Source organism: Trichogramma pretiosum, unplaced genomic scaffold (assembly GCF_000599845.2).
Source record: "Trichogramma pretiosum strain Unisexual culture from Peru unplaced genomic scaffold, Tpre_2.0 scaffold16, whole genome shotgun sequence".
Taxonomy (NCBI): domain Eukaryota; kingdom Metazoa; phylum Arthropoda; class Insecta; order Hymenoptera; family Trichogrammatidae; genus Trichogramma; species Trichogramma pretiosum.
In genome coordinates this window covers 651,167-662,072 of record NW_019641647.1, presented here as the reverse complement: position 1 = coordinate 662,072, position 10,906 = coordinate 651,167, and the positions used below count along the sequence as shown (strand labels likewise).

Genomic DNA, 10,906 nt, shown 5'->3' with positions numbered 1-10,906 from the left:
CAACTTCCAAGCCATTCTAAGCCAGAAGTGGCCTATTCTTCGGTATATGTCAAGTCTGTCGGTACTGCGAATCTCGGAGGCCATTTTTAATATTTCATCGACTGATCTCTCCCGCAGTTTTCTTAAATGGTTAACTTAATTCCCTCTTTCATTACGCCCCGGCCACGAGACCTATAATTTCATGGTCACTTCAAAGTATTTATGTAAAATATCATTATAATGCATTAAAAGGTTAAATTTGTCGAATATAATGAATCAGCTGATCAGACGCGGGAACATTTGAATAATGGAGCAATATCTCATGAAGATATAATTTATCAATAAGAAATGCAATAAAAAATCGATTTGAGACGTCAGACTGGGATTTAATGAATCAAAAATCAAATTTCGAAAAAATGTAGCGATGAAAAAAATGCTACTAAAAAAGCGGCGAGCTTTCAAACCCGGCCAGAGATATACATGCAAGTTTTGACGCGCACACTCTGAAAATCATCGCAGTTTGGAATAATCTGAGCGGATAGTGTTGTTTTGATTACATCTGCATCTCCGCAATACTAATAAGACGAGAAAACATTCCATTCTTGTCTTCGCAATGACACTGAAACATGAGCGAGGTGCCAGTACGCGCACCGAAATAGATCATCAGTATTCTTCCTTCTTCTTCTTCTTCTTCCTATCGACTCCGCTTGCTGTCCCGTTATGCTGTGTTTAGTGTAGGACCGCCACTGCTATGACTATCATTAGCGAGCACGCAAGAATATGTATCTATGTCTATAACCTCGTGCACATGTATATGTAGTCGGATATATAGCGCAACGAAGAGATACGTAAACAAGCGTGCGTTATCGTAAAATAGGCTCTTACCAAAGAAACGCAGTATATCGGTCCCAAAAATTGGCAATTACGAACAACTCGAATGAGGAGAATAGTTGTATCGATTCTCAAGGTAGTGGAGGATCGTCCTGTTTTATCTCCACGTAGAGGATGGTCCTGCGTAAGTCACTGAGGATCCTTGAAAGTTCAATCAAGCTCAAGGCTTCCGATCGTGTTTGTTTACGGGCTTTTTCGAGTCTGCCCAGACTCACGCCACAAGAGGTACTTCAATTTGGTCAATCAAAAATAACTAACGGCTTGTTTTTTACACACTAATCATTTTTTACTTTAGGTAACAGATATACTGCAAGCCAATGAATTTACCAAAGAATTTGAAGGTCCAAACTCTGTCAAGAGTTATGAGTCTAATCAGTTAGCATCTAATAATCCCATAGAGGATACCAGATCAGAAGCAAGATGTCTACTAACAAATGGTATTTATACATTTTTAATAACTAACTAATGATCATTTAAAATTATTCTTCAATTTTTTTGTTATTCAGGATTACTCCTTGGAGTGTTCGATGGTCATGGTGGCAGTGCATGTGCTCAAGTTGCATCAAAACGCTTGCTGAATTACATTTCAGCATCCTTGCTTCCTCCAAACATACTTGAAACATTCATTGACGAAATTAAAAAAGGAAATAATCCACAATTATTGGAGACATTTAATGATAAAATAAAGTTCATTAAAGAAATTGATGAATTCTATCATGCAAGTTTTGTCACTTTCCTGGAAGACTTGAAAAAAAATGATTCTGCAAATGAATTTCAAATGGAAGCAGCTTTGGAAAAAGCCTTTTTAAGACTAGATGATGACATTTCCACAGAAGCTTTAACAGCAACTGGTAAAAATATTACCAGAACATTATCTGTAGCAATGTCTGGTGCTGTGGTTTCAGTTGCCCACATTGATGGTCCTCACTTGCATGTTGCTAATGCAGGAGATTGTCAGTGTGTTTTAGGAGTTTTATCTGGTAAGTAAAAAAAACTATTAAATTGAAATGATGGAATCAATTACACATGCTTTTTTATTTTAAACAAAGATGATGGTTGGTCTACAAAAATGATGTCTGTGGAACATAATTCTGACAATCGGTCCGAAGTGGAGAGAATTCAATCCGAGCATCCACCAAATGAGAAATCATCAGTTATAAAAATGGAACGATTACTTGGTCAATTAGCGCCGCTACGCTCAATGGGTGATTTTCGATATAAATGGAGCAGAGAAATTTTAGACTCTTTAGCAGTGCCATATTATGGACAAAGTGCAATTCCTCCTAATTATCACACTCCTCCATATTTAACTTCCAAACCAGAAGTTGTATATCATAGACTTACTCCTAAGGATAAATTTTTAATAATAGGTAAGTCTCATTATTAATTCTTAAAATATTTCATTATTAAATTAAAATAATTTTTATAGCATCTGATGGTCTGTGGGATTTTATTTCTCCATTAGAAGCTGTTAGACTTGTAGGTGAACACATGAGTGGTAAAGTTACTCTGAGTCCATTAAAACTACCAGAAAAACACATGAAACTTTCTGATATCAATGAAATGTTACTTCAAAGAAAAGAAGGTTTGAAAAAGAAACCTCTGGATGGAAATGCTGCTACTCATTTAATAAGAAATGCACTTGGTGGTACAGAATATGGAATAAAGCATTCTAAAATATCAAAAATGTTAACGTTACCATCTGAAGTCGTAAGACTGTTTAGGGATGATATTACGATAACTATTGTATACATGGACTCAGAATTTCTGAGGCACTGTCCTTCATAAATAAAATTGTTACTACTTTTTTATGCTGTGTATAAATATAAATATTTCATGTGTTCAATAATACTGTTTGAAAGATTATTATGTAGAGCTTGTTATTTATTTGATTAACAATAAAAATAATTTACATACATAAGAATTTATACATCAATTACTCAATGAATTCCACAGCTTAATTTATATTTATAAAATTTATATTTTTGTATCCACTCATATTATACGATGAAATAAGAATGCAGAATAATAAAAAAGCTCTTTAGTAAATTAAAAATTTTAAATACAATCTTATAATAAATATTATGTCATTAAAACAGAAACTAAAATGTTATTGTTTTGATAAACATAAAAATTAACGATATGTGTACATAGAAATGAAATTTGAGCATATGTCACTTTAGCAAGTCTAATGACTTAATTACAGAAAATAACATGTTCGTCAAGCTTCTGGTATTCTAAAAATAGTGTCTCAAAATATAAATTCATTGCCATCGATGACAACTTCAAATTACTAACAAGTTAGCCATTTTATGGTAATCTTAGATGTTCTTCTGCTATCAGACAAACCCTTTGAACATTCTCATTTTCGTTGTAGATGCACTGAATACTTCGAAAATAGGAATAAGGCAAGCGCGATTGTGTTTAATTTTTTAGTTTATTTTATAAATTCACTCACTAGAAATTAAGTCAACCTTCTTGACCAAAATCTGCTTTGAATTTATCAAGCCTACTCATATCTTCTTCATTTACAGTTGGACGGGTGGTGCTCAGAGACTTCAACATATCTTTCTACAAAAGAATAAAAAGTAAGTAACAGGCTCACTATCTTTATGGTTATAATTATACAAAAACTTACTAATGTTACTGGTGGTTCAAACAATTTGTCACCCGGTACTTCCATCCAATTCATCTCAATTGCTGCTGGGTCTCCAGGAGAACAAGGAGTTAGTAAATCATCAACAATAATTGAGTTGTCTTTAGGAGATGGTCCTCTAACTTTTTTGAAATGTGTTGCTGTTTGAACTTGTCTTACAGGCTGCATAAGAGCATCTCTTACTATAATGCTGATATCAGCTCCAGAATAACCTTCCGTCATTGATGCCAATTTTTTAAAATCTTCATCGACTAGAGTGTGAGAAGTGTTGCCTAAATGTAGTTTGAACATAACTACTCTTGCGGGTTCTTCTGGTAGAGAAATATAAATTCTTTTTTCAAATCGTCTTCTTATTGCAGAATCTAAGACCCAAGGTATATTTGTAGCTCCAAGAACAAGGATACCATCATTATCTGTGCCAACACCTATGAATAAATGATTATGATTATATCAAAGATTTTTATCAAAAGTAAAATTTCATTCTCTGAAACTATATACTCCAAAAAATACCTTGCATTTGAACCAAAAACTCTGTTTTTATTCTTCTTGCAGATTCTGATTCATTATCTGATCTTGAAGAACACAAAGAGTCAACTTCATCAATAAAAATGATGCTGGGCTTATGTTGGCGAGCTAATTCAAAAAGATTCTTTACCAACTTTTCAGATTCACCTAGCCACTTACTCACTAAATCAGAGGAAGATACAGAAAAAAAAGTGGAATTGTTTGCTTCTGTAGCCAAAGCTTTTGCTAAATAAGACTTTCCTGTACCAGGCGGCTAAAATATGAATTTTCAAGTAATTATTATTCATGACTATAATATAGAATTGTTTTGTAAATTGAAGATAGTTGACTCACACCAAATAACAGTATTCCTTTCCATGGTATTCTTTTTCCTGTAAATAAATGTGGAAAGCGAAGAGGTAATATTACTGCTTCTTTTAAAGCTTCTTTAGCTCCATCCAAACCAGCTACATCACTCCACTTAACATCTGGTTTTTCTATAACTATGGCTCCTTCCAATTTAGTTTGTAGCTTCTTTTTTTCTGGATCACTATCTGTGTCACTATCCCCACTGTCACTTTTTTTATCTTCGCTTTTGGAACTATCTTCCCCAGCCTTAACTGGTTTCTTTTTACTTTTAGCCAAATAAGTTTTAAGTTTTTCTGCTCTATCTAAATATTGCATGCATTTAGTGCGAATACTATCTTTTGCTCTATCACCCTGTGCTTCATCTGCCGTATTATAAAGTAACGGAGCATTAGAATTTTTCTAATAAAAAGCAAACTATTTATATCAGTAGTACTTACATTTAATAGCATGTAAAAAATGTTCCACTGAATGTTCATACAGCCTCAGTGCTTCTTCATAATTTTTATTTCTATCCTCTTCAGTTGCTTTTGTTACCATATCAATGGCTTTCTACAAAAATTATAAATAAAATCTGTATTGTCATTTAATAATACATTTTGCTTATGAATTAACTAAGTGACAAATATTTACCTGTAGTATAGGCCCTGATGCCATGGTGTCTAGATTGATCACACTTTGAGATTATTCCAATATGTGCCACACTGATTTAATCTAAAATTAATGACAACTTAAGTATTGGATGAAACGATAGAAATTACGTTTTTAACGCGTTTTTCATAGTAATTGTAGAACGCAAAAAGTTATTACAAAAAGATAGTATGAAAGGTGAATTGAACAATTACACCACGTATCCCTGTCAAATATTAAGTAACCTTTGTGATGATGACGTCAACATGATAGTTATTAACAATGGCAAGAAAGAATCAATAGAAGATTTTAAGCACCATTTGGATTTACCTTCAATCAATTCAACTGCTTATAAAAAATAAAATTCATCATACGCGAAGACACCGCAGTATTACGTCTTTTCTCCGAAGTTTCTATTTGTTCGCAATACTCGAGATGCCTATCGCATTCACATAGCATGTATTAAGAGTGGGTACGGCATAAACTTAGCAAATAACACATAAACAACGACGAACAGTCACATACAATTTCCGAGATCTACCTTCTGCCTGAAACTTTGCAAAATCGAGCGACTGACAAAAACAAGTACAGGTCACCTCGATTTGTATACCTAGAGCAGCATCTACACTCTAAGTTTTGTGACAGAACGCCACCTATTTAAGAGTTTAGGAACGTCAATTGTGAACTTGGTATGATCGTAATGGGCGGCGTGCAGCTTGACTTGACTTACAGTTCTATTTTTTTCTAATAATGTTGATCGAGAAAGTCTGAAAATTTACGTGAGTTTAGTCGTACGCCATCTTTTGGTGTGTGTTGAAAAGTTAGTACACCGCACGGTAAAGGTTAATACTTACGAATTACAATCTTATTATAAGAGACTGATAGAGTTATTCATTGTCAGTATTGAAAATTGAACCATTTTTTAAATTCTTCACTTGTAAAATGGGTAGTGGCGATTACGAAGTAAAATCGTATTTTTCTCGTAAAAGGCGATGGACAGAACATGAAAAAAAGAGTTTATTAGTAGCCTTAAGATCTCACGGTTCGTCTGATATTGAAAAATTAAAAGAACATTTGCCTAACAAAACAACTAAATCAATTCAGCAAATGATCAAGAAATACAAAGCAATTGCAGATTTAGGAAAAAAGGACATTTATTCTCCATTAGATGTATGGGTGAGAAGTGGTATATTTGATGCTGAAAGTAATATGATTTCTGAAGCTCTGCTGTTTATTTACTTGTTCGAGAAACATCCACCCCCGAATCAGACGGCAGGATTTGATATCAAGTAACATTTTATCTAAATTATTTTTTCTGTCAATTTTTGTCAAATCTAAGACTATATTGTGTTTTAGGAATGTTTACAAATTCATGTATGAGGCTGCAACTGGGGAACCTACAACTAACTTATCAAGGAAAACAGCTTACATGTTAAAGGACTTGATTTACACAGTGGATAGAGAATTTGATGGAAATTTAATGGAGACAACTGATTGGCTGATTAGTGAGTTAGCCTGTGCTGATTCAGAAAGATGTTATAAAAAGAAGAAAAGAAATACAGATTCAGATGAAAACACAAATACAGGACAAAATTCTAATTAGTTGAAATAAACCTCTTCAATAATAATATTTTACATTTAAACTTGTTGCGATTAACAAGTTTAACTCTATTGTGATATTTAAAGATCAATTGTTTTTGCATTAGAAATTTAGTCCATTATTTAAAATTATTACCTATACAACAATTATATTTGAAACATTATAATTTTTGTACAAGATATTCATTTGTTATATTTATACTTAAGAGAGTAAAAAATATTTTGATATACTAAAAAATAGTCAGGTGCAAAAATGCATAAATACATAATCATGTTCGTTTTATGACTAGCCAGCTTTTCAAAAAACTTACATGCAGAAAATTCCAAATATATATATTCTTTTGGATACTTTACAATTGTTTTAATATAGTTTTTAAACCATCAATCACCAAAAACATTAATATAATATAATACTATTGTAGAGTTATAGTACTGGCATTAATTTAAAGGAATTAAAAATTAATTTTTTTTTCTCTAAATGTGTCATACTCTCTTTTTTTCAATTATGAATATTTGAAAGATTGCACATAATTGACAAATGGTCATTCCGATAAAAATAAACTTCAAAACACCATCAATAATGCCAAGTGAGTTGGAGATGACAATTTCTTCTAATTTTTTTCAAGTTAAACATTATAATAGTCAATAGTTCTACACAAAATGTTCAATTCTTCAGTATCTCCCAAGCTTCATCTTCCAGTTTTTTTGAATTATAATTTGAATTAGTTTTATCAGAATCAAAATTAATCAAAGACTCTTGTTGTGTTTTCTTTTCTTTCAATGGTTTTGACGTCGTTTTGTAGGACTGTGGAACTTCTTTTGGTACTGAACTTGTTTCCCATTCCCAATCAGCATTATATGAACTTGGAGATGTTGAACCAGATTTGCTTAAATAAAAATGAATTTATTAAAAATAATTCTTTTCCATATTTCAAAATAATAATAATTACTTTTGATTAGAGCTGGTAAGCGAAGACTTTTCATTTGATCGCCTATAATTGGAACTACTTTGATAAGAATTTTCATTGTCTCTTTCAAATGATCTGTAATTTTGATCAGAGGTATTGCTACCACCGATATCTCCCCAACCTCTTCTACCAAGGTCACCAACCTGCATACAAATTGTAAAAAACACTGAGTGGAGCATAATTTTAAAAAATGACAGATAAAATTAAAAAGAGTTGAAATGATGCAAAACAATGAATTTACAACTTGAAATAAATGTCTACCTTGTTAGCTAAATTAGAGACTTGGCTCCCAACATCTTCTAACAATGTACCATCACGTACCTAATAAAAATATAATCAAAATGCAAAATAAAAAACTCATAAGCTCTACACGAGTGACATGAATAAAATAAAATTAAAGTAAATAAATGATAAAAAATTAATGTTTGTGGATAAATATTAGACACTAATTTTTAAAAGTGCTATTTTATTTCATCTTATGAATACCTTTTGAGATGCATATCCACCAATTTTGATTGCATTTTCAGTAGCTTTGCAAGCAACTTTTGATGCAGTAGAAGAAAAGAGAGACCACCCCTGTGAAATTTTATTTTATCATTTAGATTGTAAAAACAATAAAGAAAAGGCATACAATAATTTCATACACTAGCAAGAGATGAGAGAGCAGTATCCACAAATTCTTGACTTGTACTTTTGGGAATAGGATTAGCAGAATAACCAAAACCACCGTATTTACCACCTTGACTTGGAGGTAAATTTCTGAAATAGTGATTTTTTTTAACAGTATGTAAAACAATAAGTGATATACTTTTATTAAAAACTTACTCTGGACGGGATGCATTTTCATTTTGTTTTCGAGCAAAAAAATCTTCAGTTTGAGCTTTAAAATCAGGAGTATTAAAATTTTGATTTTGGTAAGTTGAAGCAGATGAATCATTTTGATAAGAATTTCCATACTCTCTTCTGCTTTCCACATTGCTAGATTTAAAAGAAGAAGCAGCAGAAGAAGTATTTGGACTCCATGGCTCTCCATGAGCTAATGCATTAATCTACATATCAATGTAAATGATGTTCAAATATGAAAAAAATTAATTTTCTGAATTAATATTTTTTTTAAGTTTTGAATACCTTATCTCTGTACAATGCTGCAGCTTTTGTGTTATACTTTTGGATGATTGACATTGTATCATCCCAATCTGGCTGCGATTCAAAAAATAATCTAGCTTTTCTATTACCTCCAACTTTCATCTTTTCTAATTCTATATCTTTCCATTTATCCATGGAAATGGATCGTACAAAAGAAAGGTGTACACCCAAACCTCTATGCTTACCAGAGCATTCAAGACATATCCAAATTCCATACGTGACAGATACCCATTGCGGATTGTGTGCACCACACTCAAAACATCTCTGTTAAACCCATGACATATGGAAAGTTCACATGATCAATGAAGAATAGAGAAATATTTGAAAGAAAATAAAATATTGGTTTAGCTACACAAACTCACATTGTTTTCGTCAGTAGGCTTGAGATCGCTCAAAGCACGTCGAGTCCTTGGACTGGCCATTTTTAAATTGGCACTTTTTACAGAATCAAAATTTCACCTATAAATCTTTAAACTCTGCCTCGACAACGGCTTGAGTGATGTTTTCTGCTACCGACGCGTTTAAAAACCAAATGGTTATTTAATTGATCGTTGGCACAGTCTCTAATGCTTATTAGATACAAGCTCGATTGAGTAGCATTAGTTATGAAAGGAGAGTTTTTTTGTTCCAGCTGGAAAATCAGAGGCAATAACCGCGATGTTCTGACTTATTACTATATATTGCAGCTCATATGAAGAAGAGAGAGAGACTCGCAGCGAATCAAGCCCAATCTGATAATGCCATATACATGTGACGTAAAGCTAACTCTGCATTTGCCGTGGCGCTAGTTATATTGCAACGTGGTATTTGCACAATTTATAATAAGCCCTTTCATGAATAATTAAATTACATTACTTAACCATATTCAGTCATATAATCAAAAATATATTAATATCATTGGGAACCCAAATATTTATTAAAAATAAAACTTTATCTGGTTTAACATTGAAACTACTTCAACATCGAAGCTGAATAATAAACTATTGATAAATAGATTTTTAATTTATCCATTATATCTTAAAGCATAATTAGAATTTTTACTCTTCAATCTAAAAATACAATTTTGGGTGTATAAATAGTATAAATATATTTTACCCTGCGATCGCGAGCAATATTTTTCTGAGTCAAAATGATTCCGCTCACAACTTTTTTACATATGAGTGTAATCCAGATTAATAGTCCAGTCCAATTAGATCTGACTCTATGTTAAAAGTGAAAAAATTCGCAATCGGCGTTTCTCACCGGGTTCGTTAGGGTTCGATGGTAGGAATGAAGTAATAACAAATGCCACAGTTGAGTCGATTGGAATTTAAACAATTGGGCCCTTTGAAATTAGGAAAATCGGTTTTTCGGCTACAGATTGAAAACCGTACATTGGATGAAAAAAAGTTTCAAACAAAAGTTGTAGGTCTTTGCAAGACCTTTAATTAGATATATATAACATTCTAATTGGTTACTTTGTTTATTAAAAACGCCTCAATTGTCAATAACAATAAAAGGGACTTACAAACATCGTGAGAATACCTAGGTGGGCTCAAATAAAAGATAATTACTTTTAATTTTGTAAAATAACATATTTTTGTCATAGATTACTCAAGTAAAAGTAATTATCTTTGATTTGAGCCCACCTAGGTATTCTTATGATGTCTGTAAGTCCCTTTTATTGTTATTGACAATTGAGGCGTTTTTAATAAACAAAGTAACCGATTACAATGTTAAATTAAAGGTCTTGCAATGACCTACAACTTTTGTTTGAAACTTTTTTTCATCCAATGTACGGTTTTCAATCTGTAGCCGAAAAACCGATTTTCCTAATTTCAAAGGGCCCAATTGTTTAAATTCCAATCGACTCAACTGTGGCATTTGTTATTATTTCATTCCTACCATCGAAGCCTAACGAATCCCGGTGAGAAACGCCGATTGCGAATTTTTTCACGTTCAAAACTAATATGACTGGACTATAACCGCAGTAGATCAGAGCTATCGCGATAAAACAAAGGAAAAATTCCTATAAATGAAAATTTAACCGAAAAAATCCGTTTAATGAACTACGGTACAAGGGTGATATCATTTTCTTGGACACATGATTGCATTAGGACAGTGACATTTTGCTCCCTACTGTTTCTAAACGCATATTTGAATGATACTTCAAATACGTTTCTAAACG

At 32.3% G+C, this 10,906-nt stretch overlaps 4 protein-coding genes across 8 annotated transcripts; 2 read left to right on the top strand and 2 right to left on the bottom strand.

Moving 5' to 3' along the window:
• Positions 1-96: 96 nt before the first annotated feature.
• LOC106659375 (pyruvate dehydrogenase [acetyl-transferring]-phosphatase 1, mitochondrial) lies at positions 97-2,675 on the top strand. The gene is made up of 5 exons (XM_014381907.2): positions 97-1,095; positions 1,166-1,307; positions 1,377-1,850; positions 1,920-2,240; positions 2,300-2,675. The coding sequence occupies exons 1-5, from the start codon at positions 985-987 to the stop codon at positions 2,656-2,658; spliced, it is 1,407 nt and encodes a 468-aa protein (XP_014237393.1). The 5' UTR covers positions 97-984; the 3' UTR covers positions 2,659-2,675.
• LOC106659376 (vacuolar protein sorting-associated protein 4B) lies at positions 2,127-5,485 on the bottom strand. 4 transcript variants are annotated; one of them, XM_014381912.2, is made up of 8 exons: positions 5,357-5,485; positions 5,030-5,110; positions 4,837-4,948; positions 4,385-4,761; positions 4,037-4,304; positions 3,509-3,951; positions 3,329-3,441; positions 2,127-2,216 (listed from the first exon to the last, which is right to left on the bottom strand). In XM_014381912.2, exons 2-7 carry the CDS (start codon positions 5,051-5,053, stop codon positions 3,340-3,342), a joined length of 1,326 nt encoding a protein of 441 aa, XP_014237398.1. In that variant the 5' UTR covers positions 5,054-5,110; positions 5,357-5,485; the 3' UTR covers positions 2,127-2,216; positions 3,329-3,339. The 4 variants fall into 4 exon arrangements, with proteins under 4 accessions (XP_014237398.1, XP_014237395.1, XP_014237396.1 ...); XM_014381909.2 differs by lacking the exon at positions 2,127-2,216 and having other exon boundaries at positions 2,734-3,441; positions 5,357-5,483; XM_014381910.1 differs by lacking the exons at positions 2,127-2,216; positions 5,357-5,485 and adding an exon at positions 5,207-5,298 and having other exon boundaries at positions 2,734-3,441.
• Positions 5,486-5,728: 243 nt separating this feature from the next.
• On the top strand, positions 5,729-6,973 carry LOC106658732. Its single transcript, XM_014380826.2, has 2 exons — positions 5,729-6,315; positions 6,383-6,973. Exons 1-2 carry the CDS (start codon positions 5,969-5,971, stop codon positions 6,627-6,629), a joined length of 594 nt encoding a protein of 197 aa, XP_014236312.1. The 5' UTR covers positions 5,729-5,968; the 3' UTR covers positions 6,630-6,973.
• A 34-nt stretch (positions 6,974-7,007) lies between these two features.
• Positions 7,008-9,475, bottom strand: LOC106658718 (ADP-ribosylation factor GTPase-activating protein 1). 2 transcript variants are annotated; one of them, XM_014380805.2, is made up of 8 exons: positions 9,102-9,475; positions 8,722-9,003; positions 8,419-8,642; positions 8,238-8,352; positions 8,080-8,169; positions 7,855-7,914; positions 7,576-7,736; positions 7,010-7,512 (listed from the first exon to the last, which is right to left on the bottom strand). In XM_014380805.2, the coding sequence occupies exons 1-8, from the start codon at positions 9,159-9,161 to the stop codon at positions 7,290-7,292; spliced, it is 1,215 nt and encodes a 404-aa protein (XP_014236291.1). In that variant the 5' UTR covers positions 9,162-9,475; the 3' UTR covers positions 7,010-7,289. The 2 variants fall into 2 exon arrangements, with proteins under 2 accessions (XP_014236298.1, XP_014236291.1); XM_014380812.2 differs by lacking the exon at positions 7,855-7,914 and having other exon boundaries at positions 7,008-7,512.
• Positions 9,476-10,906: the final 1,431 nt, after the last annotated feature.